We start from the raw sequence: 27,327 nt of genomic DNA, 5'->3' as shown, positions 1-27,327 counted from the left end.
TTTATTTGAGAGTTGAAGACTTCAGGGAAAAATGTAGAATTTATGAGTTCTTAAAAAAACAAAAAGGAGAATTTAAGGCTTTATTTTAAAAGGAGAATTTTAATCTATTGGTTTTTTTAGAGAGATTTTATGACTTTTTTTAAAGAGAAGATTTTAAGGTTGTTGGGGTAGGTTTTAAATGGATTTCAGATTTTTATGTTTTTTTAAGGAGAATTTCAGACTTTTTTTTTAAGCAGCCGAGGTGATGCGGGGGAGTTTCGTGTGTGGGGCGGGGCTCACCTGGCGGGGGCGGCGCTCACCTGGCGGGGCGGGGCCGGCTGGGCGGGGCGCGGAGGGCGGGGCTGGGGCCGGCGCGGCTCCGCGCTGCGGAGCGGAGGGGAGAGGAGCGGAGCGGCCGGAGCCGCTACCGCCGCCCAGGAGAGGAGCCGGAGCCGCGGCCGCGCCGCCGTGGCCGGGCCGGCGGCAGGTGAGTGCGCACGGGCGCGGCGGGGCCGGGCAGTGGCTGCCGCTGCCTTGCAGCACCGGGCGCGGCCCTGCCCTGCCGCAGCCGGGCCGGTACCGCGGGAGCGGCCCCGAGCAGGGGGGCTGCGGCTGAGGCGGGGCCGCTGTCCCCGGGTGTCCCCGGGTGTCCGCGGAGAGAGCCGTCCCCGGGGGCAGCCGGCGCCTCGCCCGCCTGGCAGGGCCCGCCGGGGCGGGGGACAGCCCCACGGGGCTGCAAAGTGGGGCAGGGGCGGCGAGCAGCTGGCGTGGGGCAGGGCGCCACAGTAACCCCGGATCCCGTAAGGAGAGCCTGGCTTGGTGTGACTGGGGGCGGCGTTCGGCACTGGCGAGACCCCGAACCCCGCTGCCACCTGCCCGGTGCCGCCCCTGTCGTGTCCCGGTTGGTCAAGCGACCGGGTGGCTTTGCCTCCCGCCTGCCCGAGGCACTCCCAGCAGCTCCGGCCGCCAGCACGGTGCAGCCGGGCCCCGCTGGCAGAGCCCCCAGCGGAGGAGCCGAGGCGGCGTGGGGGTCTCAGATGGCCGTGCCAGGAGCCTCCTTCCCTCGCATCCTTGGGGCAAAACCTCCCGTCCTTTCTCCCTTCAGAGACGTCTCCGTCTCCCCGAGGAGAGGGCTTAAATTCCTCGATAAGAGCCAGGCTCCAGCCGCATACTTCTGATGCCTTCCGTGAACTCTGCCGGCAGGTTGGCAGGTTGTTTCGTAACTCCACTTGTGGCCTGCTGCGGGGAGGAGGAGGGGGGAACGGGACACCGAGCTCCTCTCCCGGTTTTTTTTCCCTGCCCTGCAACAGCACTTTGTAATTGCAGGTTAAAAACCCAAACGTGGGTTCGAGGGTGCTGGACAAAAGAAAGGGTCACAGCCGTGCGCCTCCTCCGAGTGGCTGCCTCAGGCACAGCCCATGGCACTCCCCTTGGAATGGCTGTTTCAGGAGAAATGAGGCGGAAACCAGTGAGAAATGGTCGAAGGAGGCGAGACGGGAGCTTCGGCTGCTCCTCGCCGTGAGCCGGGGCCAGCTCCCCGGGATGCCGGTGCTAACGGCTCTGCCGGGACTTGCCAGGCAGGCACCGGGCCCCGGCAGCGTGTGGGGGCACGAACGCCAGAGCTCCGCTGTCAAATGGTGGGGCCCTGGCGCCTGCCGGAGTGGGGCAGCGGTGCTGCACACACACCTGTCAGCTCACCTCGAGGGGCAGCTCTGCGGGGAGCTGACTCCTCATGAGGCAGGAATTGCAGCTCTCCTTAGGGAGACGAGAGCAAACCGTGAGCACAGGCTGTATCTGCAGTGGGTAGGAGTGGGAAGCGTCTTCCAAACGCTGCTTGTTTTCCTTATCAGGCAGTGCCGGTGGTGTCTTCTCGGGAAGGGGCTGTGGGGTAGGGGGGATGTTCTTACCTTCTGTTGATGCCGTTGGAATGCCAGGAATCCTCCCACATCCCAGTTATCTGCTGGGGGAGCCTAAGCACGATGCCTGGACTCCCTCTCCACATATCTCTGCTGGCTTCCCCATGCCCTCTCAAAAGAAATGGCATGGAAATCCAGAAGCTGCCACAAGTGTGCACATCTCCCCGAAGCCTTTCTTCCACCGTGTGGTACAAGTTGAGAGGCCAGGGAGTGCTGCTTGCAGCACCTGCGGGTGCCCAGCACTCACAGCATCGAGCACTGCAATTCCCAGGGTCCTGCACTATTTCCCAGCAAGGGCATGCTGGTTGCTCTAAAATATAAAACTCTTTGCAAATGTGTGAGAGAGACATGGAAATTAGTTTTACCCAGGTCTTAAAGAGGCAGACCTAAGCACTAATCTGGCAACACGTGTGTGTTGTCCACCTCCATAGTGGAGATGTGTCCTGTGGTTGCCTTCACTGTTGCCACGTGCTGCGGGGAAAATATTGCTCAAGTGCATCTGCATGGTCCACACTGGATCGTCCTTTCCATGTTTTTCAGCATCTCTCTGTCCTGTCTTGTTCATGTCATCTTCAATAGGAAAAGTCTCCAGTGGTGGCACAGAATTTACCTACGCCCATGTTCTGTTGTTTCTCCATGTGCTGGGGAGGGAATGCTTTGGGAGCAATTCCAGACAAAGAGTTAATCCTTCCTGGCTGGGAGGCAGTGATATGTGTGCCAAGGCTTCAGAGCAGAGTATTTTCTGGAGTCATGTGAGGTTGGGTGCTGTGGTGAGCTAGGGAGAAATCCAGGTGCTGTTTGACAATGGGTTGCTCTGTGCCCAAGTTTAAATAAAGGTGTGAGGGACACTTGAGGTGTCAGCTCTGTGTTGTATGCATTGTTTTCAAGAGCATCTTTTTAAAGGATGTTCTTCCATCTGTTGCAACTTGTCTATGCCCTTGCAAACCTGTGTTTTCAAATTAAAGCTTAAGCTTGGCTCCACTGAAGGTTTTGAACAGAATCCTGTTGTTGCAAAGGACTGCTAACATTTTTATGTCCTTCAATTTTTCAGATGCCAAGTTCAGGAGCTCCTAAAAGTGGCTGATTGTCTGGCTTTTTATGGGCTGGAGTCAGCACTTTCTTGAGGATTGGTGTGCTTCCAGCTGCCCCAGGCTAGTCATCTAGAATAACTTGTTGCTTTAAAAAGAAAAAAAAAAAAAAAAGAGGCAGGGCATGGGGCAGGGGGGGGAATAACCTGAAGCACTTCTTAACCAAACACATAGGTGGAAACTTCAGGACAATTGCATGAAGGCTTCTTGAATTGCCATGAAGGCTTCTTTTGTTGCTGCTTCCTATCCCTGCTACAGCACACGGAACCTGTTGGAGGTCTGCATCTCTGGAGCTTCATGCTCAACCCTTCCTGTGTCCTCTCAGGCGCCTCCTGCATGACAGTGGAATGTCAAAGTGCTCTCAACAGCCCTTTGAGGTCCAGAGCCTCCCATGGTGTTAGACCTAGCATTGCACTCCTGAGCACAGTGGGTACTTCGGAGGCACCTAGAGCATCCTGCAGGGGAGTAGCTGTGTTGGCAGGGAAGCCCAGTGAGTGGCAGCCTCTCCTTTGCTCCCGGTTATTCCTGCAGCCTGGGTAAACCATTGGCACCCAGATGGTGTTCTGAAGCTGTCTGACAGGGAGAGCACTTGTAGGGTTCTTGCTGGTTTAATGATTCCTGCTGTGAGCAATGCTTTCCCCAGGAAATGTGAGTGTGCAACAGGGAGCTGGTCTCTGCCTCTGGATGCTTGCCTGAGGCAGCTGGTGGTGTGCAGCAGGTTGGATAAACACCATAGGCAACTCTTCATAAGAATAAAGATGGGTTGTGTTCGTTTTTTTGGAGGCTTTGTGGTTACTGTTTTCACTTGCCAATTTTTATTTTCTTTTCCAAGTTCTGGCAATGTTTGGAGGTGTCAGCACTCCTTTCTGCTAAGAGCCAAACATACTTGTGGTGGGAATGCTGGGTGGACCTCTTTGCATGTTGTGATCAGTGCTGGCTGGTTCCTGCAACACAAACACACACACACTCTTCTCTGGGGAACAGCTTAATTGTCAGAAAGCAACTCGTGGTCTCCCTGGACTCTTGACCAGTATGCCCAGGTCTTTGCTCGATGGTTTGTGCCTGCAGAAATTTAGGTGTTTCCCAGGCTTGCTCTGAGGTCATGTCTCCTTCCTCTTCTCCCTGCCCTGATTCCTTTGGGATAGGACTTTCTCAGGGCAGCTTGTCAAGTCCTTGGGGTCCCATCCCAAAGGAGTGGCTCTGCAGGGCCTCTCAGGGCTAACCCAGCCTGGGCACAAGGCTGCACCACATCATATGTGATCCAAGGCACTCCCACTTGTCCACCATCAGTGGGGGAAAAAAAGCTGTGTCTGCATAGGTGTTTGTGCATAAAGGATTCCTGTAGTTGTTGGAGTGTTTTTGTATGGTTTTTAAGACCTTTCTATTGCTCATTCTAGAATTTAAAAAATCTTGCAAACTCACCATTATATGTTGGAAAAGTACATTTGCTCTCCCACTCTGGAAGGGAAGCGTCATTGGGACCCAGGAGCGGAGGTGCTAGAAGCATGGCTTTGAATCTTTGCATGCTGCATTCCGAGGACTAGCTGTCCCTCAGAACTCCTTCTCAAGTATTTTTTTTGACTGCCTTAATGCAGTTTGAGGATTGCCTGGGCTGAGACATTTGGTTTGATATTGTCGTCTTTGAATTCATTTGGCTTTTCAATGACCTGCTGAGTATAAAGAAGTTGGGCTGGGAAGTTCAAAAGTACTTATTTCCCCAAAGTGACCCCGTGTAAGCATTAGCTGCATGAGGATTAAGCACATAAATGCTTCAGAAGAAACAATGTATTTTATTGAGTCTCCCACTCTGTGTAGGCAGGAGTGCTGGTCCAGTCCCCAGCTCATGTTCCTATCCCATTTTGATCCTTTGGGTATCATTAAGTGCTGGACTCTGTATGGAGCAAGAGATGGAGCCCTTTGCTGGCATTAAAACCCCTTCAGCCAAAAGTCCAGCGAGGCAGTTTGGGGGATTAGTTGGCTGTGCAGCTGTGATTTCCATCACTTGTTGTAGGACTGTGATTTGTACCTCTGGATGGATGTCCCAGATGCACTTGCCTCTCCAGAGATATGCCATGATTTTACTGCTTTAAAGAGCTTATTGTCTATGGGTGTGTTCAGGCAGTGATTGATAGCACCTCCACCTAATTAGTCATGTGCCAGGTAGTGTGAAAGCAGAGACTTGTAAAATACCCAAGGGTCTTATCAAAGGTTTCAGGCAGGATTCATTCTGAGTCTCTTGTTTATTTGTCTTTGTGTCTGAGCATGTGAGAGAATGGAGCCTATCCAGCTCTCTGTGAAGGGTCATTAAAATCCTTTTTAATCCTACAAAGTTATAAATAAATATCCATGACAGCATGCACCTGTGTGTTCATCTGTGCATCCTCTACTCTGGACACCCAGCAGTATGTCCTTTACATGTGGCTGCTTTCTGAAGCAGGGTAGGAAACTGCAAGTTATTCTGGAAATGGAGAATAAAATCTGAAAGGTTTATCCCTGGTTGTGCATTTGCTAATTTGTTAATTACCCTCTCCTGTAGGAGGAGAATTGGAATGGAAAGAGGATTGCTGGTGGCTGACCCCAGCACTTCTAAAGGAGGCTGGAAGGCAGGTTGGAAGGACAATATTTGTAGGTCATTTGGCTTTTTTATGTCCCTGGTCCTACTTACAGGACAGCTGCAGCCCCTGAATTTTCCTGTAATCCTACAGGGATGAAATTCTTGATTGATTTGACAGGAGACAGGGCGAGTGTCTGTCTCTGCTTGCGTTATAGGTGGTCAAGGCTCATCTCATCCTCTGGGCTGGACTGGGCGAGCATCTCAAGGAAGCTGCACTTGGTGGGTCCTTTCTGGCTCTTCTGGAGGGATTGGAAGAGAGACCTCATTGGTTGGGTCTCACTCTTGAAGGTGGGGGAAATGGAAGTTCTCTTCCTTGGCTAGGGAGGAGTATTTCCAAGGATTGAGCAGGCTCTTGCCTCTCAAGATTCCTCCTGTGTTTTGTGTGGTGAGAAATACAAGTTGTGTTCCAATTTGGGGAATGGACTGTGTGTAATAACAGGGCAATACAAATTGCATTGCATTTTCACTGATGACTGACTGACTGCTGTGGAAGATGAACACAGCAGAGATTCTGGACCTGCTGGCATATGAGTGCCATGGTTGTGTTTGTGTGGATGCTTGGGCAAGAACCCCTCAGAGCTTGCCTTTTAGGAGCTGGATTGTGAGTCATCCCCTAAAGATGAAGAACCTAATCTAGATCAGCCTAGAGCCCCAAGATGCCTAGACCTAGTCTTGCCCCTGTACTGGGGGCAAAGCTAGGTCCATCCTGGGCATGGCATAGGGGTGCACTCAATTGCACAAGAAAGAAAAGAGCATGGGAGTGCAAAAGCCTTTCCTCTTTCCCCTCTAATCCACACACTGTTGCTAATTTTGCTTCTCCCCCTTGGGAAGAACCTACGGATTTATTTCCAGCTGCTCTCATGAAGTCACTCTTCACATGTGGGACTGGGGGTGATGGTAATGGTTACTGGAATAGCAGGTGCTGCCAATGGTTCCCTTGCAAACCTTCATGTTTAGGGCAGACTTTTTCCTAGGCAGCCCTGCCAGCTCTCCCCCCACGGACAGTAGCCATTAGTGCTGCCAGGGAGAAACACGATGCGTGCAGGTGTGAAAGATGATCCTTCCGCTTCCAGGCTGAAACACTGTAATGTGAGTGTGTGCAGTAGGTGGAGGGGTGTTTTTGCTGCTTTTAATTTATAATGAGCTTTTGGTTGGTGGCTCATCTATGAGGTGGACTGACTAGTAATCATCCCTAAAATGTCACTGGCTGTGATTCTAGATGTTTTCATATGATTCCTAATGCTGACCTGGCATGGCCACAAATGTTAATCTTGTCTAAGAGGGAGAAAAGGTCTTCCAGCTTCTTCACAGTGCTGTTTCTGTTTATTCTGTTTCCGTGTGTGTCTGATGCTGTAGCAGACCCAAAAGCTTGGATTGAAAACCAGGAATCCTGGCAGGTGGGGGTGGCATGTGGTAGTGTCTTCGACACCAGTCATGATGTGAGCCTCCCTCCCCTAAATCCCTGCCAAAGGCAATCACCCTGAGGACCGTCCCCATTCTGCGTCACAGCCCTGGGCAGGATTTGTACCTGACTCTTCCTGCCCTGCTCAACATTGGCCAGCCTCCCCAGGCATTTTAGCATGGGTCTGTAATTTTTAGGAGGAAGTGGAGCAGAAAATCTCTAAGCCTCTACTTTTCTCTTAATGGGGGTTTGCTGGTGTGGTGCTTATGGCTCTCCAGAAATCTGTCTCTTTGGGCAGTTCCTGCAAGACTAAAAGATCCTTGTGTGGGACATGTGACCCCTTGGATTGCCAGAAGATTTTGGTGGTGTTCTGTGGTCTCTGGCTCAAATCATGCTTTAGCTCTCGAGCATGCAAATGCCGCAAGACATAGTTTTCCTTTGATGTCCTTTAGTGCAAAAAGCCCTTGAAACACGGATGTAACCTTTGCTGATGCCAAGTGCGTATTATGTGCTGTAGGATGCCCCCAGCAGAAGCTGCTTGCTATTGAAAGGCAGCAGACCCTTGGGGAGTGTTTGGGCTCAGGTCCATCCCCACATCTCTGGTAAAAGTGCACCTTCAGGTTAGATTACCAGTTTTGGTAATTTGCCAATTTTTAGGGGTTTCTGTCAGGCACAGCATGTCAGAGTAGGGAGCTGGATGGGGGATGATGGGTGAATTGAGGATATGGTGCTATTATGGCCTCCCTTAAATAAGCTGCTTGGTTGTGAATTAGAGCCCCATGCCGGCTGCTTCCTTGCTCCTGGGTACTTGTGGCTGCCTTGTGTAAGGGCTGGTGGCTTCCTTAGGCCTGGGGTGTGAGAAGCACATGCATGCCCTCCCTGTGATGGTGGAAGGATGAAGAGCTGCCTCTCTGGGCTGTGACCACTCTGGTAGGACTTGTTTGTCACCTCTTGAGCTTGTTTAACCCCTGTCAACTCTTTGTGCTGGGATGAAGTAACCCATCTGCTGCTCCAGTTTGGAGCTCTGTGCGAGTGTCCCAGCCGCACCCTGATGGCTGCCACGCCGAAGGACAGGACCCTGCCATCTTTGGTAGGTGACCCTCTTGGCTGCCTTGCACCAGGCCAGAGGATGTGTTCCTTCAGGGTCCTGGGGCTGGCATCCTCTGCACAAGCTGGAATGGTGAAAGGGTCATGCATCAAGTGGCTGGGGCTTTGCCTGGTGCTCCCAGCTGCGCTGGCAGTGACCCTGCGTGGTTGCCAGACACTCCTGCACAGACAGCTTGTTCAGAGATGTGGATGGTCATCTCGGCCCAGCAAGGGAACTGCCAGCCTGGCATGTGCCATGGCATCAAACCTTGCCATAGCTGATCCGTGCTCAGCGTGGGACCGGCCAGCGATCAACCCTGACCATGGCATTGCCTTCTGTCCTGGGATGGACACGGCATGGAAAGCCCAGCAGAGCTGCTCAGTCCCTGTAACAGCTCAGCCAAGGGCAGGTGATGTCACTCCAAAAGAGGGTCCCAAGGCAGCAGGACACAGTTCGTGGTCTGGAGGGAAACCTGGACCATGTCCCATCCCCTCCAACCCGCTGCAGGTGTTGTCAGGAGGCTTCAGTCGTTTATGGATCTTCTGTGTTGGTCATCACAGCAACAGGGAGGCTTCTGCCCCTCCAGAGGTTTCAGCAGGTGGGCAAGTACCATCTCTCCCTTTTGGAGCAGGAGCTGGGCCCAGTGCTTAGAGCAGGGAGAGACTTGAGGAAGTGTGAAATAGCTGCTGGATGTGTCACCGCAGCAGTTGATGCAGGGCAGTGAGTCACAGCCAGCCTGCCAGCGCCCCAGCACAGAGGATGGCAGCACAGGGCCAGCCCTCCCCTCCTCACTTGCTGCTTACTCATGTGTTGGGTTGGGTTTTTTCATTGTGTCTGCACGCAGCTGGGATGAGCATCCCCCTGGCACTGGGTGGGAGAGGAGCCAGAGGGTCAGGTTCAAAGTAGAAATAAAGCAACTGGGAGTACCCCAGCATTTTCCTGGGCTGCGTCCAAAGGGATGCAAAGCTGCTGGTCCCCATGGACACCTTGGTGCTTCATGGATGGCAGGCTCATCACAGCCTGCTCTCAAGTACTAATGAAATTTATTAACTATGAGTCTTTATGACCCTATCCTCAGCCCAAACCCTGACACAGAAGGCTGGTCTTTCCTGGATTCCTTTCATTTTAATTATGCTTTCTTGGAAGCCTTCCTTGTGGTGCTCCTCTCCTGCCACCTGGCCCTGTACCCAGCTCCCTGCCGGGGGGTGGACACAGTGGGGGAGGTGAGTGAACCTGCAAAAATGGGTGAAGCCTTAGTGCTGGTAGGTTGCCCATCTCAAAACCTTTATGCTGGTCCCAGACAGTCCTTCTCAGGAGCTCTGATAGAGATGTTTGGGGTACTTTGATATTTGGGTTGCACTAGGCCTTGCTGTTGGGTGCCAAATGGGTGAGTTTTTTCTGAAACAGATTTTTATTTTTTAAAAAGTCATTATTATTTTGTGTGGCAAAACATATTAGAAAGACTCCTGTAAAGTGCTTGCAGTCTTTGGCTGGAAGGTGCTGTCCCAGCTTCTGAGAGACCCCATAGGGAACATGGCAGGTGGCCTTCCAAATCAGGAGTGGTCTTCACTTTTGTGAGGAGGTGACTGGCCAATATTCTATTATTTCAGGTCCAGGGGAGGTCACCAGACCCTTGTGAGTCCCAGCAGCCATGAGGATGGCAGTTTGCAGGAGCAAGATGTGCGTCCTCCTGCACATGCAGACATATTCCTTCATCTCCCCTTCCTTTAGTCTGACAGTTTCAGGGAGGCTGGGAGACAGCAGTGCCAGAAATCAAAATAAAGCTGCAGAATCTGAGATTTTTAATTTTGAAAAAAAATTTTTTTAGTGTCAGCATTTGAAATTCTGACTTTCAGTCAGGAAATTAGTTGAAGTCATGGCATGAATCATCCCTACCCTCAATTTTAGGACCCATCACATGGGGAAAGGGAACTGAAAATTAGTCATTTTGTTAATCTGCTTCCAATAAAAATTATTTAGAATAAAATGAGTGGCCTTTGGGAGCAGCAGTCATGTGTCCTGGCATTCACAGCCACCTGCTGGCTTCCCTGGTGCTGTTTTGGGGCAGGGGCAGGGCCTGGCAGCTGCCTGCACTTCTGGTTCATGATCAAAGCGACCTCCTGGGGCAAATACAAACAGAGGCAGCTGGAAACCCACCTTCTGCTGAGAAGCTGCTCTTCCCCAGGAAAAATAATTCTTGCCCAAAAAAAAGCAAGAATTATTTCTCCTACCTGGTGGTGTAACGGAGGCACCCACTATTAATGCAGGGGGTCGGCAGAGAAGCCCATTAAGAGGGGGTCTATTTGCAAGTGGGGCAATGAGACTCACCCCCAGCTGCTGTGGTTTTGAGTGATGGTAAAGAACTGAGTGGGTTACAGCAGAGGTGATGCTTGGAGCAAGGTGAATGTTTTTAGGTTTATTGCCTGATGGGGTTTTATGGTGTGGTTTGTTGGTTTTTTTTTTTTTTTCTTAACTAGGGTGATGCTGTCATGGTGGAGTGCTGGGGATGAGATGCTGAGTGCAGTCTGTGATGTCCCTCCCAGGCAGGAGCTGAGGGGATCACGGAGCATTGCAGGTCCCTTCAGATAAGGATGAACTTTTTTCCTGTCAGCTCCCTTGTGAGGCCAGGGACTTGGGGGGAGAGGGGCAGTGAGGCTGGTTTTGAGTGGGAGCTGATCCTCCCCAGAAGGCAGGGGAAGGGCAGCCAGAGAAGGGAGCAGCCCTCAGCCCTCTTCAAGGGGGCAGATAACATCCTGGATCTGGCTGCAAGCTGGAGACAGCTCCTAAAACCCTCAGAGGTTACAGCAAGGACCCCCTGTGCTTGCAAGGATCTAAGGAAGCAATAAAATCCATTGGAGAATGTGGTGGGGATTATGCCCAGGCTGCTTTTTGGGGGGTTTCTCTCGCATGAGGAGCAAAGCTGGCTGCCTGTCTCCCAGCCTGTTGGCAGCGCTGTGCCGCACGCCGGGCTGCTGGTAAATGATTGCCTGGAAGGCCGGCCAGGGCGGGGCCGGAGGTTGGTGCCTGGTTTGAACCCAGGCAGGTGCCCGGGACCCGTGTGCCGGCAGCCATCCCGCTCCCACAGCGCTCGGCAGCCCCTGGATTTTGCCAGCAAGGTGAGACTGTTTGGTGTGACTCAACGAGCTGGGTTATTTTTCTTGCTTATTCTTAAGCTCCTGGCCCCCGTATACTACTGGGTTGTGGCACAAGAAGCCGGATCTGAGACTAGCTTGGTCCCTGGGCAGGGAAGGGGGGTGTAGGGAGTGCTCTATGGGGTGTGTTGCACTCCAGTTTTGGTGTTAGGGTGCTGCTGAGGGGGAACAACAGCGGTTTCAGGGTGATTTGGGTGGTGCCGCAGTGGCACCTGGACTTTGCTCCATGCCGGGGGACACTTGCAGCCTTGAATACACAGGATTGGGGAGTGGTGCCAAAACGCAGCTTCAAATTTGTATCTTGCAAATGTTAGTGGTTCGGGGCTTACAGGGAGGTGGGCCGAACCCAAGGTGTCCTTCAGCCCCACAGTTTTCCTCGGTGGCTCAGCCAAGGCAAACATGAGCTCAGCGCTGAGGTATTTGTGACGGCTGCTCCGTGCCCGTGTTTTGGAGGTGGGCAGGGAGGTGGCACCAGCAGGACCCGGCACCTGCGCAGAACGGCCTCACGAAGCCGTGTCTTCCTTGGGTTCTCCGTGCCTTTCTCACACCACAATTAGAATTCCTCATCACCGGAGACAGGGCCCTTCAAGCCTGCCTTTGATTACTCAAGTAGGCAACAAAAAATAATGAAGAAGTGGAGTTTAACCTAAGGTCAAGCTTTCTCACAGCCTGGCTGCAAACTTGGGATCGCTGGAGCAGTGGGAGGGGCTGTGACCAGCCAGGTGAAGCTGGGAAAGCCGTTTGTGACCCCCGGATGGAGAGCCTGGAAATTTAGTGTATGTTACTCCATCCAGGGCTTTCAGACAAGACTGATACTGTCAAAACCAGTGCTATAGCAGGGAAAATAGATACATCTTTGCATGGTGTTTGAAAACACTGTAAGCTCAAATATTTGAGTTCTTTACAGCTTGTGCCTAATTTTTTTTTTTTTAATTTATGCCAATTGCAGTTGTTGAGCTGCTGGAAGAGACAGGAGTTGGATGTGCCCAGGTTAACAGGTGTTGTTTTATGGTAGTAGTACCCACTGGATGGGAGTTGAGCTGGGCCCAGTGTTGGTCAGAGCCTGGGCTTTGTCATGGGTGTTTATGCCTGGCTGCCCCTCCCAAACCCTACCTTTGGTCATGCTTTTGTTCAGAAAGAGGTTTTATTTTAATTTCTTCATCTCTCTCTGATAAATTGACATGGGTGTAAATAAGAAAAGATTAAAATGTGCATTATCTACACCTTCCCTCTATATTGTTGCAAAAGCAGGCAGCCAGCAGTTCATCTGCCTTTTCCAATGTTGTTTAGAAAATCCCTCAGTGCCACTCTGTCAAATTTTCAGAGAAATTGCAGTGAAAGTCTAGTAAACACATTAAAACTTTGTGCTCACAGCAGAAATAACCTGGGCATCTTTTGGGCACCACACAGACACACAAACCTCATCATTTCCCACCACGGGAAGATTTGGACCCACTGTCCAGACATGAGGAAAAAAAATATTTTCTTTGCAGATGAATATCAGCGTTTAATAACATCAGCAAAAGCTCAATCTGTGTACAGGGTGGCAGCAAACAACTTATTGGTCTAGGATTCACCCCATGGGATTTTCATTTAATGACACTGCTTTCAAAACGTCTTGTATTCCTTGTTAGTGGCTTGGGATGGAAACCTGGTTTCTTTTCTCCCCACAGGCAGCCTGTCCTGCAATGACCCAGAGCACCTGAGGCCCGGCAGCTGTGGGGATGGAGCTGAAGGTCTGGGTGGATGGGATCCAGAGGGTCGTGTGTGGAGTCTCAGAGCAAACCACCTGCCAAGAAGTGGTCATCGCCCTGGCGCGGGCCATTGGTAAGCCATCTCCATCTGCTGGGGGGTGCCCCATCTGCAGGCTCTTCCTGGGAAGAGGAGTCCTTGGGTGGGTGGAGGTCTTGCTCTGTGGTGGTGGGGATGCCACCAGCTCTGCCTGCGGGGCAGCAGCCTCAGCACAGCCCTGCTGGCCTCTGCTTTCCCATTCTGATGCACTCACCTCCTCCCGGCAGGTCAGACGGGCCGCTATGTGCTGGTGCAGAAGCTGCGGGAGAAGGAGCGGCAGCTGCTGCCACTGGAGTGTCCCTTGGAGTCGCTGGCCAAGTGTGGGCAGTATGCCAACGACGTGCAGTTCATCCTGCGGCGGACAGGCCCCAGCATGGCCGAGCGGCCCTCCTCGGAGGGCGCTCCCCAGGCTCCCGAGAGGACGTTCATCCGGGCCAGCTTGCCCATCAAGCCCAGGCTCACCAGCATAGACGGACCCCGTTCCAGGGAGCCCAAAAAATCCATGACCTTCAGCCTGGGTCCTACAGGCTCCAGCGACCTGTTCACCGTGGGCCGATGGAGGCACCAAACACGGGATGGGCTAGACTTGGAGGGTGGTGGTGTTGTCCAGCCCTCTAAGGAGGAGCTTTTTAGGAGAGTGCTGCAGCAGCAGGAGCAGCTGCATTCCTTGGAGGCCCATGGGGACACCCTAGAAATGGACCTACGGCTCTGGGAGCGCAGCCGGCTCGCTGGCCAGGAGAATGAGATCCTCTACCTGGAGCAAGTGGTGCGGAGGAATGAGACAGAGCTGGGTGAGGAGGAGTTCTGGCAGAGTGAGCTCCGGCTGGAAAAGGAGTGCGAGCGGGAGCGACAGGAGCGGGTTAGGAGCCTGCGGGCCAGCCTGGAGGAGTACACCCAGAGGATCTATGAGCTGAGTGTCCGGACTGAAGCCCTGCAGGAGGAGATCCAATGGGAGATGGCCGAGAGAGCCAAGAGGGGGAAGGAGATCTCCATGCCCAGCCCCATAGAACTGGAGGACATGGCCACCAAAATGAAAAGAGACCTGGAGGCCAAGGTCAAGCAAGGCACCCAGCTGGAGAGCAACCTGGCCAGTGTGGAGAAGGCCCTGGAGGAAGCTGAAAAGAACCTGCAGGTAGATAGGACTGGGTTGAGCCACGCCATGGGATCGTAAGACCTTCAGGAGGGGGTGGGACCAGCTTTCCAGACGCATTAGACCAATGGGTTGAGTGGGGTTGGTTACTCCACCTGCCCAATGAACGTGGGACTGGGTGCACAGCTCTCAGCAGCAGTATCATTGACAGAGGGACACCACCACATTTGCCTCACTGGCTCAGGGTCTCACACTCATCACTTTCTGTGCAAGCTATGTCTGGGCTAGTGCTCCTTCTGACTGGTGCTCTGGGAGCACAGCATCACCTTGCTCCAGCGCAGATAATGGTGCTGGAGCAAGTGGTCCCTGTGTGGGATTGGTGGCATTGGCACAAGGGTCAATGTCATCTTGGATGAAGGAGTCACAAAGGGCTTAGCACAGGGCTTATCCCCATGGTGCCTGTGCACAAAGTCTTTGGACCATGCAGGGCTTGGGCTCATGGTGGGGGGCTGCACACTGTGGAGATGGCAGCTCTGGGGATGAGCTGTGATGCCCTCCCAGCTCTCCGGTTGCAGCCTCCCAGCATCAGAGGTCAAGGGGCTGCATGATTCCTGCCTTCTACCCACCATGTCCCTTTGGAGCAAAACGGGGAAGCTTTTTTCCAGCCAGGCCTTCCCCAGGCTGTCCATGCTTTCAGCATCTTTCCCTGAGCATCTCATTTGCATTTGGCATCTCCCAGCACGGCGGCAGCTGCTTTTGATGGCTGCTCGCACCCTCTTGTGGAGATGCAGCAGAGCAGGGCTGTTCCCAATCCAGCGACTTCCTCGTCCTGTTGCCTGGGCATCTCCCTTCCTGCAGCCCTCAGAGAGGGGCGGCTGAGCTGCAGTACCCCTGAGGTTGCCTCTGCTGGCACCAGCAGGGTGAGCCCCAGCCGGAGAGCAGCCCCAGCGGATGATTGCCGGCCGGCTTGGGGAATGGGGGGGAACATGTGGCTCACCCTGTCCCCCCCCTCGGTGTGTGTTTTGCAGGCCCAGACCCAAGAACTGGAGGAGTTAAATAAGGAGCTGAGGCAGTGTAATTTGCAGCAGTTTATTCAGCAGACGGGGGCCACGGTGACTGTCCTGCAGGCCAGGTCCGAGGAGGACGCCCAGCTGGAGCCGAGCCCGTGCGAGCTGCCAGCCTACCGGAGAAACGGAGGTCAGCACGCTGCCGCTGGCTCGGCCTTGGGGGCTGCTCCGCGGGACCCCTGCCCGCTCCCTGCCTCCTTCTCCGAGGGGTCAACCCCAAAGCTGACCAGTTCTCCCCTGGGCACTGAGATTAGGCAGGTGGGGGTTTGTGTGCTGACATGGCAGTCGCTCACCACTCCGCAGGGTTTCAGAGATTTTTCACCCCTGGGGCTCCTTCCTCCTCCCCATTGAAGCCTGGGGGCTGCTCGTAGACATGCATGGGAGTTGGATCCTGCACTGCTGCTTTTGGGGCCGAGGTGGCTGCAGGGAGCTTTCCTTCGCAGCCTTGCTCATGTCACCACAGCGGCTGCAGCAGAAGGCAGAAGGCTGAATGCCACCATCAGTCCCCGGGGGCTGTGGGCTGGTGGGGACAACCTCTGGCCCAAATGACCTTTCTGTGTTTGGCGAGGGAAGGGTGGTGCCCAGGGCCTTGTCTGCATCCTCACAGGCATGAGAGGAGGTGGCAGGGGGGATCTTACGGAAAGGAACCTGGTCATTTCTCCCCCGGAGCACCTGGAGCGGGTGACATGACTGCCCTGGGGCACTGCAGTGGCTGTGCTCAGTGAACCTGGGAGGCTCGAGCCCTGCCTGAGCTGATGTTTTTCCCCATCTTGTAGGTTTTTCTCCCACCGCTGGTACAGACTTGCCTCCCCAGGTCAGCACCAAGCAGCTCCTCGGCCATCCCAGGACCCTGCCGGAGCCCCTGGTGTCCAGCCTGAACCCCGAGGGTGCGTATGTCCCAGTGGGGCCCTGGGAGCGTGAGCTGCTCTGCAGAGGATGGGTGGGAATAGGGGAGAGGCTTTTGCTGCCCAAAATGGGCTGCAGAGAGCAAGCGTGTGCTGTGGTGGGAGGCCAGAGCTATTTATAGATGCCATTAGGAAGCGCACAGCTCACACTCCAGCAGTCTCTGCTGTGCTGCCAGGGGCTCGCACACTGGCAGCCTGGCTCTCTGCCCTGCCAGGAGCTGTGGAGGATGGTTCTTATCCCCTCTCCTGCCACTCTGTATCCCGCAGGCTTAAGACCTTGCTCGGTTAGGATGAGGGGAACTTGTCTCCTGTCTTTTACAGGAGCTACTTTTGTTCCATATTAGTGACCAGTTCATCCCAAAACCCTTCCTACCTCCTGTGACTCTTTTGTCACCTTGGACCTGTGTTTTTGGGTGCAGCAAAGAGCACTGTGGTAGGGACACCTACCTGCTGTGGTGATGCTGCCTCCACCCTGGCATCCTACTCCCACCAATGCCACCTTTGCCTCAGCAAAACCCTATTGCCATCCTCCACACAGCTCAATACATCCACCCATCCTTCAGGACGCTGCGGCAACCGCATTCCCATCTCCTGGTCAAGGCTTTGTGCTCACCACATACATCCTGTTTTCCACTCTCCTTGTTGCAAGTTCTCACCCACCATGGTGGGATTGTTCAGGTGTTTTTTTTTCCTCTTGTCTTGCAGTTGTATCAACCAGGCAGAGCATCTGGAGGTAGAAGGGCCCAGGCAGTGGAGGATGAATTGCCTTCAAAGTGTAACTCTATAAATAAACCATATTATATATATAAAATATATATATATATTTTATATTTTTTTTTACTGTTTTATATTGTGAATGGATGTGAATGGCCAGACAGAATATTTTTACAGACTGTAAAGTAAAACTAGAGACTGATCTCACAAAGCAACCCTCTTTCCCTGAGGATGAAAGCGACTCCCTTCTATTTTTTTTTTAAGCAGTTTCTATATTGAACAGAAAACAGCAGTGCACCCATTCTGCATAGCCTCCACAAAAGATCCATCGTGCATTTGGAAAAGTCATTTTTCCCTTGGCTAGGGGAGCGAAGCTGCAGTGGAGACCCACGAGGAGGCTCACCTGGATGGAGCAAATTAACAGATTTCACAGCAACTCGTCACTGCAAGTGAGGCCATGACAAACAGCCTCCTCACTGGTGGCAGGAGAAGCCCAAAAGCAATTTCAAGACAAATTTCTGGCCTGTCTTTTTTTATGTATATTATAAAAAACCTGTAGGAGAAACCACTTTCTATGGTGCCACACAGACCATGCTTCAAGGAAGCACACAACGGGAGTTGTTTTTCTTAAATTCATTTAATCTTTCAACTTCTTTTTAAAGTAAAAAATTGCACAATGAGCCCTTCCCTGGTGGTGGTGTGATGGGGGAACAGGACCAAAATACTCTTGGTGACATTTCCCAGATATTTTTAATTCTTTTAACTCGATGGCCAGTAGTTACCATTCTGTTCATCTGTCACGGTGGGGCACCTTGTATTTTAATTGCAAAACCAAAGTGGTTTGGGGAGGGGATGGGTTTGTCTGGGAGATTCCTGAGCCTGTTTTCAATGTGTCGTATGCGAAAAATGTGACTTGGGCACAGCGTTCCCGGTAAAACCCCGCTTCCCTGTGCGAATGTAAATCCTGTGCGCCGCAGATCCAATTTTCAATAAATCTTTGGGAAAGGATTTGAGCAAAGCAAGTGTGAGTGTGCTGTTGTGGCCAGGGTGAGCAGTCCCTGCTGGTGCCTGCTGGATGCGTCCGAGTGGTTTGCACACCCTGCAGCTGCCTCTTCCATTTCCAAGCCATCTCTTTCTATTTGCCGAATTAAAGCTGTGAGTATTTTATAACCGACTGACTCTTATGCACACAGTGCTCTTTTCTTCTTTTTTTTTCCCCTTTTCTTTTTTTTTTTTTTTTTTTACTGTGAAGTGCTTTACAACCAGGGGATGCAGCTTGTCTCCGGTGAGATGCGGCCATCTCTGGGATGAAACATGGCAACATTTCAATAATGCACAGCAGCAGCAGCTCAGAGCATTTTAGGACAGGAGGCAAAGGGGGTGGCGCTCAGCTGCAGACAGGAGCAGGTAAGGGGAAATCTCCCATTTGCCTCCAAGTCCCTTTGTCTGCACCTGGGTAACAGCAGCCAGGAATGTCAGCTCTTGCTGTCCATCACCATCTCCCCTGAGCTTCTGTTGGGCTTTTGTCCCTGGGGACCTCTTCTCTCAAAGCTGATTTTCAAGGTGTCACCATAGCCCAGCAGGCTGATCAATATTAAAGGATTAAAGTTTACATTTTTGGGAGATCCACTGGTACTGCTGTGTCTTAGGTTATGACTGGAGAGCTGCCACATTGGGGAGATGCAATTTCAAAGTTGCCTTTTTTTGACTGGGGCTTTTGGGGTGGGTTGCTTTTCAAGCTCCTCCTCACCCTCCTCCTTAAATCATATCTCTCAAGGAAAATTAGTTAAAAATGTGTTCATTCCATGCAGCTGCATTTGGTTTCTCCCCTGCTTGTTTGCTTGTTGGGCTTCATGTGCTTTTTTTTTTTGACTCTTGCTTTTAAAGATTCTGCCTTGCTAAGTGGGTGATGGACATTTTAAAGAGTATTTCAGTGCTGCTTGGGGAAGGGCAGGAAAAGCAGGTTTAGAAAACCTACTTGCCTTGGACATGGCCGGATTTCAGTGTGTCACGGGACATCCTTTGCATATCCCAAAAAAACCTGACCTCTCCAGGTTTAAAACTGGATCTTTCATTTTTTGGGTACATTTGTAGCCTTGCCTTCTGCAGAAGAAACAGGAATAAAGAGAAAAGGTTCATCACCTATGGTACTTCCAAATGGGGGCAGAAAATTAATTTGAATGTCTGGGGGATGTATTCCCCCTCTGTTACAATTATATATTATTTATCAGTTTTGTAGATTCAGTCATAATTCAGTCATAATCATAACAGGCCAAACCAGCACCTGTCTTTCCTAGAGGGAGGTGTGGGAGGGTGTGGAAAATAAAGATTTAAAATATATATATCACAGCAGATTTGGCCCTTCAGCTGCTGCCTCTTGGCTGGCATGCAGGATTTGGAACTGTTGCATGGGTGGGAGACAGAGTAAATCAACTATGTACCCCACTGATAACCGGGCACAGGGCTAGCGAGAGGGCTGTGACCGGGGGCTAACTCTTTTCAGCTCAAGACTGTGGCTCTTTGCAGATTTTCTTCATTCTGCGTCCCACCCACCATCACCCAGCTGCTGCCTAGGCCAGCAGTGTTTCTGGAGGTAATAAATTACTTTGATTAACACCTCTGTGCCTGCTGTGGTGCACGTGGGGCAGAGGTGATAATAAAACTCCTGTGTTACCTCGGGAGCTCCCCAGCCCAGGGTGCCCTATATTCCTGCGGGCCCGGGGGGCGAGCGCGCCGCTCCCCGCCTGTTATTTAACGCAGCGAGGCTCGATACCCGCTGCCCCGCCCTCCCGCTTTTAGCTGCTCTAAAGTCTGTGTCAATAATACATTTCTGCCATTGAATATTTTATTGATGGTTTGACTTTTTTGCTGCTCGCAATTCCCATTTCAAGGCTGCGTGATTGTTCCTAATTAAAATTTTATGCCCTGGGACAAGCCTTCTTGCTACAGTGGAGACGATGCTGTCCTTTTCTAGGCCACTACAGAGTGGTAGGAAGAAATTACCATTACCCATTGTTATGAGATTAAAACAAAGCAAATAAATTATTGTTTTTTCCCTTCAAAAAAAAACCCAAAAGCCCTGTGTACGGCGCGTACTGGAGAGGGAACAACTGGCTCGCGGGCAAGGCAGGGATCCAAGCGTGCAGGGTGGCTCGAGGATGCTGTGCCTGGCTGTGCAGGGACTTGTGTCCCCATGTCCCTCAGGCACTGTGGGCAGTTTCTTCCTTCCCTGGAGTGGGCAGGAATGGACTTCAGAGCTTCTCTCTCCTCAGACGCTTCTCCTGGCTAGCTCCAATGCCACCCAAAAATCACAAAGTGAAGGATATACCTGTTTTTCACCGGTGAGCAGTTCTGCATTTTTGTTGACTTTTTTTTTTTAATACATCTGCAGGATCTGCCAGCACAAGGCACCATTTAGAAGAGTATTTCAGACACCTCCAGCCTCCCTGGCGCCCTTTTCCTGGCTGCACTACCTGATTATTTTTTTTTTTTTAGTTTTCGTTTGTTTTGGTTTTTTTTTTAATATTGTGTAAGAAAAAAAATTGCCCCCAGCTCCTCACCCCACCATCCTGGACAGTCAGCTCCTCACCACCCTCATCAGATGGTGATCTGGGTGCCAGCACTGCCCCAGGCCAGTGCAGTTTCTTCAGGGCAACACAGCTGCAGACACTTGAACCATCCCCAAGTTGCAGTTACATATTTGTACAAGTTCCTGGGTGTTTGGGTTTGGGTTTTTTTTTTCCCCCCTCAATTTCATCTAGAGTGCCAGAAGCATTTGTGCTGCCTCCCAGCCCCTGGATTTGGCAAGCAGCTTTTAAAGCACTCACTTCAGCACCAGTTACATAAGGAAAGGTGTGAATGTCTGGAGGAGAAAATGCCTGATGGTTTTGCTCCCCAAGTGGTGTACAGATGCTCTGCTGCTTGCTCCTGGCTGCACAGCTTCTCCCAGCATAGTTCACTGCAGATGAAGAAGACCTGTTTGAACCAGCGTGTGTGTCCATGCAGGGAGCATTGTCTGCTCTCCTATGATGATTTTTCTTTCTCCATCTCAGAGTGCAGACTGACTGCATTCTACCTTGCCCTGGAAAAAAAAAAACCCATAAAGCACTAGAGGAGGCCGGGAAATTTTCTTGTTTATGGATGAGCAAGTTTCTCTCCCAATGGAACCTCCTGCCAGCAGAAATCTTTCTTTTTTTTTTTTTTTTTTTTTAGGATGTATTATGTAAGTCCCTGCTTGCATTTAACTAACTGACTTCCTCTTAAACAATTAATGTACTCCTCCTATTCCTCATAGAGCAGCTTGCTCCTACGGTGAGGCTCACCTGACACTGGGACATGTTATGGACAGAACAAAACAGGTGCTTCTTAGCTTGAAGAGTAAGGCCTGTTCCCTTCCCTCCACAAAGAGCTGAAACAAGAACAAAATCTTTGAAGAGCACAAAGAATCCCTTCAGCTCAACAGGCCTGAAATTCATCATCTTCCCCTCCTGTAAAGCACTCTCCTGCCTCTCACCAAAAATCTCACAGTTCGGAGTGAAAGCGCACAACTACTCTTCTAACCAAGCTAAGTGCCACCTTACAAATCTGTTTATTTAGCTACTGAAAAACATTAAATCAAGGGGCATCACAACCCTGGTGTATTTTCTCATCACTCAGGAGCACCCTGCAGCTAGGCCAGAACAGAAGGGCTGATACTGGGCTTTCTACTTGGGGGACAACCATGTCACACCCTTCTGCTCTCCTTTTCAAGCCACCTTCACTGACCACAGAGGCAAAATAAGATATGGGAGGAACCCTGCATGCAGTGCAATCAGAGACATCACTGAGAAGGCACAGCTTTCCTCTTCACATGGTCTGATGCCCTGGATTACAGTAATCAGCACTCAAACACTGGTTTTGCACATTTATTGAAGACTTCAGGTGACAGCACAGCAGGTTAGTTTTGAATCATGCCAGAAGAATGTTAAAAACAGGAATTGAGCTGGATGCTCCCCCCGCTTACTGGAGACACACACAAAAAAGGCAAAACCAAACAAACTTCACTTCAACCCCTTCCTTTAGCTTACTGGAGCTGAACAGGATGGTTCCATTGGCAGGAGGAAGTCGGAAGCATTCATACCATGGTGCTGCTCATGGGAACTGGGACAGGCCTCACCAGGCGACCTGCAGAGCTGCTCCTGCCAGCGGCATCTCCCGGGGTTAACTCATCAGCCAGCACAGTCCCCAACGCCGGGCTGTTTATTCAAAGAGAAACAAAGCACCTTTATTTTCAGACACAGGTTTGTTACCTGCATGGTAACCTATAAATTGGGAAGGCAGGGGGACTGTGGCCTTCAGTTTCAGCTCTCAGACACACTTGTACATGGATGCATTTTGTACCAGGTTTCCCTCCCTCCCTCCCTTTCTCTGTGTGGCTACACTGTGCTCCTGCCTGCTCGGGACCAGCAGTGGGAAGATGCTGTAGGTGCAGCGAGGGAAGAAAAAAGCAATCCGAGGCTGAGACAGCTGCAAACTTGCCTGCCCCCCAACACTGTCCCCATTAAAAAAAATTAAAAAGGCCCATTCGGCTTCTGAACAAACATGAAAGCATCTTGGGTAACTTTGGCTGGCTTTCCCATCTTCCCAGGCTGTTTGAGCACTACGGAAACACAGAGCACAGAGGGAGCTGAGTTTTTCTGTGAAGAGCAGATGTTCCTCTGGGACCCAACCCAGAGGCAGAAATGATAAGAGCATGAAGGAGAGATAGGGACAGGCAAAACTTCTCAGAGAGACACCTTACCAATAGAGGACCTTGCTCTGCCTTCTGTGCAATTAACTACTTATTGACCAGAGCACTGCCAATTCCTTCAGATCAAGCCTTTACAACAGCCCAGGGCTACATGAGAGCAGCCCCAGGAGTAGGGGGAATATCTGAGCCCTTCCAGGGAACCTCAGCAGCTGCAGTGAATCCTAGCTGATTATTGGGAACTTCAGCTGACAATGAAGCTGTGCTGCTCTTCAGAAAACACACTTTTCAACTACCCAGCTTCTTCACCAGACAAAAAATCACAAGATATAACTTTGTAGGAGAAGCCATCTGCTTCGTCACTTCCTCTGTTTTCAGTGACAGCCACCGTGGGTGGCTGGAAAAGTCCCTGCCTGGCTTGCCTTCCTGTTCCTCGCGGTCATGAAGTCAGAGTCCCCTGCGTGACATCACAGCACATTGGGCAAGGCAGCTCTGCAAATGCCCAGCCAGGGCCAGGGCGCCAATAGAGCCCTGGCACAAGATGAAGAAAACAGTGAGCAAAGGTAAGGGGTGGGATGGAAGAAAGACCAGCAACAAAAAAGGAAAGTGAGGTTCGTTTCTGCTTTTCCTTTAACAGACTAGAGAGTCTCTCTTTAAATGTGACTCATCCAGGGCAATACTAGGCAGAGTTTCTTCTATTAACACACCCTTGGCAATAGCAGTTCAGTTAGTCACTGACCGGGTCTCAAGACGTCACCGGCCGGGATGATGCGTCTCTAACTTGGTACGGAGTCCGCTAGCACTTATTTACTTTGGAAAGCGTAAGAGAACAGAGGGGTGCACGCCATCCCTCCTGAACAACTTTACCACCAACTACTCGCACCCACATGCCGAGGCGGCCCGTTCCCTCCATCTCCGCTCCCGCCGGACACACCGAGCCCCGCTGCAGGAGTGCTCCATCTTTTCGCGCTCCCGTGTACGAGTGCGGCCGATCCTGGGGCACTCCCGGCAGCGCATCGTGGGTCCGCAGAGCCGAGCATGGGCAACCGCTGGAGGCAGGACAGTGGCGAACGATGGGGGAGCCGACTCCTAGGCACGCCGGAGCCCCTCACCTGGCTGGCCGAGAGGGCAGGAGGGCGTCGAGGCTTCGAGGCGCGGGTCCGGGGAGGGGAGGCGGCCGCACAGTGATGTCCGAGGAGCAGGTTAGCCGCTGTCACACGCACAGTGGAGTCGCCGAGAGCACAATGTGCGTTAGTCAGTGGCTCACCTGCTCCTGGAGGGTGACGGGGGGGCGGCGGGGCCCGCCTGCAGCATAGGCGACACCGGGCAGCACGAAGGATGGGGCGCGGGAGGGGGGAGCCGCGCCGTGCCCGGGCTCCGCGGCGCGTGGAGCTGCAGCTCCGCGCTCCCACCCCCGGGACAGGCTGGCCCGTGCGGCCCCGGGGCCGGCGGTGCCCCGCAGCTCCGGAACGAGGGATCCCTCCCGGCGCGGCCGCCGCTCACCTGCGCTCCCGCCGCCGCCGCCGCCGCCAACTTCTCGCTCTGCCCCGGCCCGGCCCACGCCGCGCGCCGCGGCCCCTCGCTCCGCCCCCCGCGCCTCTCCAGCCAATAGGAACACCGCGCGCCCGCCCGCCGGCCCCGCCCCCCTACCCCTTCAGCCAATGGCGGCTCCGCCACCGCCCGCCGACGGCCGCGGCGGGGCGGGGCCGGGCGGGCAGGCGGCCCCCCCGCCCCCCCGGCGGTGACAGCGGCGGGCGCGGCGCGTTCGCTTCTGCACGTCGCTGCTGCTGCGGGGAGGAACCATTTGTACCTGTTGAGCCGCCGCCCGCCTCTCGCTCACCCCGCCCCGCCGACCCCCGCCCTCCCCGCCTTCGCCGCCCTGCTCGGGCCGGCGGCTGCCGGTGGCGTCCCCGTGCCCTGCCGCCGCCGCCCGCGAGGAGCCCCTTCCTCACTGGATCCCCACGGCCCCGCCACTCGTCTCTCCCTTTCCCCTCCATCCCCTTTCCGCCCCCGCCGGAGCCCAGCCCATGGTACGGCCCGCCGGGGCCGTGCCATCAGGGCAGTGTCGGGGCGCACGTAGGCGGTGCGGGAGGGACGGGGCCAGGGGGCGGGGGGAGAGTCGGGGTGTCCCCGGCCGCCCCCGCCACTGCCGCCTCTCCTTTCGCTGCATCAAATGTCACCGTGCCACATTAATTTTTTGTACGTTTCCCCCCCTCCGTTGTTCTCCGTTGGGTTGGGCGTGCGGCGAACCCGAGTGCCCCTCGCAGTGCCAGGGGGTGGAAGTGGTCCCTCGGCCCCAGGAGTCTGCTTCTAGCAACTTCCCCAAAAAAAGGGACGTGCAGTTGGAGGTTTTCTGTACATCCTCAGTATAACAGCGCTCACCTTCTCATGGGGTGAGCTCGCTCCCGCCCATCACCCTACAAGCCGCAGCCAAGCAAACAGCTGGAATGCTGAAAATTTTAGTGCACCTCAAGGAGGATTTGCCAAGCACTAGAGACAGAGCTATATGGATGGGCGCAGCGCTGTCCCGTAGTGGGAAAAGTCTTGTTCGGAGACTCAGAGAGCCAGGCGTCGAGTCTGCAGGCTGGCTCCCATCTGCCTGAAGTCACACACACGCCCTCCTCGAACAGGTCGGAAACCACAGCGCGTCTGGGGGAGCGGGCACGTTTGTTGTGACCCCCCGATTCATTCAGAATGCTGTTGGGCAAGGAAAAACACATCGGGTGCGGATGTGGCCGCTGACCAAGCAGCAGCCACACGGCTCATCCCTGGTGAACTGATAATACATGCTGTCCGGCAAAAGGCACGAGCTCTGCATCCCTTGTGAAAACTCCCTCGGCATCAGCTGTCCGACGGATGTTTTGCAATCTGGAGCAAGATTTGGAAGCAAAACCCTCCGAGGGCTCCCTGATAGCCGGTGGCAATTCCACATCGAAAGGATTTCCTTACATGTTCTGCTGGAGCGCTTTAACACTCATCCGTGGCTCTGCTCTTCCATTGCCGGTGTGGAGGGGGGATGGGGGGACAGCCCCTCTTCTGCGTGACAGCCCGCACAATGACAGGCTGTCTCTGTTGTCATTTTGTGTGCATGTTGTGTGGGGGTTTTTTGTTTTCACCCAGCAGCCGTAGGGGAAAAGTCACGTATTTTACATCTTCCCCAGCACAGGGCTGGTGCCTGGATTGGAGAGAAATCGTCTGCGGAGCACACCGACCCCTCCACCCTCCGGGCGTGAGCTAACACAAAAGAAGGCACAGCCATGGAAAATACTCTTTTTTATAAATTAGGTATTTCTGTGGGACGTAACATGGCTGGGTACTGCCCTGACACCTCCCTACCAGCACTGCTGCTTCTGCCAGCTGTTCTACAGGGTACAGGACACACGTGTTGTCGGCTCCTATGCTCCACCAAGTCCCTCTTCTTCTAGGCAGTACTAAACATTACAGGTTTTACTTTAAAAAAAAAAAAAAACAACCTTCAATCCTTCTCCTGACTGTAAGCACACAGGGACTGAGTGTGTTTTGAAGCAGTGCTTGCACAGCTGGCTGCCAAGCTCTGGATGTTGCTCGGACCTCCCTGACCGCTGTGTTAAACCATCCAGCATGGAGCAGGGCCGGCGCGGCGCCAGCTGAGCGCACGACAGCGGGCAGAGGATGCGCTGCTGCGGCGGGCGAGGGGCGCACCGGGCCCTCGCTCTGGAGATGCCGTCGTCCGAGTCTTTAAAGGAACGGCGTGACCGCCCGGCTCACAGGATAGTTACTACTGCCTTGGCAAGGCCCTGGGCCCAGGGGCTTCGCTACAGCGCTGCTGGCTTTGCCCTCAGCCCCCGCTCCCCCTCCAGCTCCAAACAAGTTCGTGGCTCAGCCCTTAATCTCTGGGATGAAATGTCCTGCTGACACGGCCGGTGCTGTCCCGGAGAGAGCTCCCGCTTATCCGAGCCCTGCAGCTCTTCCCTTTGTTCCCAGCTGGCTTCCAGTCCCCGCGGCGGTGCCAGAGCCACGATGTGTGCAATGACAGGGAAGTGCATTCGCGGATGGCGGGAGAGCGTCACGGGCTGCCCTCCGTGCCCGCCTCGGTGCGGTGCCAGTGCCGCTGTGCTGCACCCATGGACTCGGGGAGGAATCCCAAGGGGGGAACATGCCCCCAGTCTTATCCCTGGAGGCTGGCAAGCCCCGCATGAACGAAGGTGCGAATCAGAAGTTGCCTCTCTGCAGAGCAGATCTTGCCGTTTCCAACACGAGGCAGTGCGTGTCTCCGGCTGGGGCATCACCAGGGGTTTCGCCCTGGTCCCTCCCGCTTCGCCCCTCTTTCAGGCCTCGAGCAGGCAGGCAGCAGCGAGGCTGGCGCACGTTTTGTCCCGCTCTGTGTTCTCTGGAAAAGGACCTTGTTTTCTCCCCGGTACCCGTCTGATTCCTAACAATGCCCCGAGTGTCTGCGAGGACACGCACGTTAGCTCTGGGTCACGTCCGCCTGCAATCAGAGCCTGGGCTGCGCTCCCCTTGCCGGCGGACAGCCGAGGACAGCCCGGGCAGAGCCCCACGGCCGATGGAACAGCGCGAAACCAGCCCTTCCTCCTCTACGTGCGTGCGCTCACCCAACGCCAAGGGAACATTTGGGTCGGGCCCAGCCGAGAGTAGTTAGAGGGGAAAAAACCGCTGCGGTCTGCGAGAGATATTTAGCACTGATCCGTGTCCTCACGGGCCGGACCGGGCTGCGCGAGGATGCTCCCAGCCCCGAGGGCAGCGGAACGGAGCATCCCGGGAGGGCAGACCCGCGCTGGCCTCGCAGCACAGTGGCCT

At 53.5% G+C, this 27,327-nt stretch overlaps 1 protein-coding gene and 1 long non-coding RNA gene across 7 annotated transcripts in view; one reads left to right on the top strand and one right to left on the bottom strand.

Annotated features, from left to right (window-relative positions):
- RASSF7 (Ras association domain family member 7) overlaps positions 1–17,823 on the top strand; it is a 33,833-nt gene extending 16,010 nt beyond the window's left edge. Inside the window, exons 1-6 of one of the 4 annotated variants that reach the window (XM_059849158.1) lie at positions 328–466; positions 12,912–13,065; positions 13,257–14,161; positions 15,148–15,316; positions 15,963–16,073; positions 16,797–17,823. In XM_059849158.1, the coding sequence (XP_059705141.1) occupies positions 12,963–13,065; positions 13,257–14,161; positions 15,148–15,316; positions 15,963–16,073; positions 16,797–16,828 (1,320 nt within the window). In that variant the 5' untranslated portion in view covers positions 328–466; positions 12,912–12,962 and the 3' untranslated portion in view covers positions 16,829–17,823. Of the gene's footprint in view, positions 1–327; positions 467–11,056; positions 11,203–12,911; positions 13,066–13,256; positions 14,162–15,147; positions 15,317–15,962; positions 16,074–16,796 lie in introns of those variants that run through there. The other 3 variants (XM_059849157.1, XM_059849159.1, XM_059849160.1) reach the window with 3 other exon arrangements.
- Positions 17,824–21,696: 3,873 nt separating this feature from the next.
- Positions 21,697–24,074, bottom strand: LOC132328867 (uncharacterized). 3 transcript variants are annotated; one of them, XR_009486905.1, is made up of 3 exons: positions 24,034–24,074; positions 23,418–23,740; positions 21,697–22,039 (listed from the first exon to the last, which is right to left on the bottom strand). It is a non-coding gene; the product is annotated as an uncharacterized LOC132328867 (long non-coding RNA). The 3 variants fall into 3 exon arrangements; XR_009486904.1 differs by lacking the exon at positions 24,034–24,074 and having other exon boundaries at positions 23,418–24,020; XR_009486906.1 differs by lacking the exon at positions 24,034–24,074 and having other exon boundaries at positions 23,465–24,020.
- Positions 24,075–27,327: the final 3,253 nt, after the last annotated feature.

Source organism: Haemorhous mexicanus, chromosome 6 (assembly GCF_027477595.1).
Source record: "Haemorhous mexicanus isolate bHaeMex1 chromosome 6, bHaeMex1.pri, whole genome shotgun sequence".
In the NCBI taxonomy this organism is placed as follows: Eukaryota; Metazoa; Chordata; class Aves; order Passeriformes; family Fringillidae; genus Haemorhous; species Haemorhous mexicanus.
The sequence above is the reverse complement of the archived record's forward strand: the minus strand, read 5'-3'. Positions and strand labels throughout refer to the sequence as shown.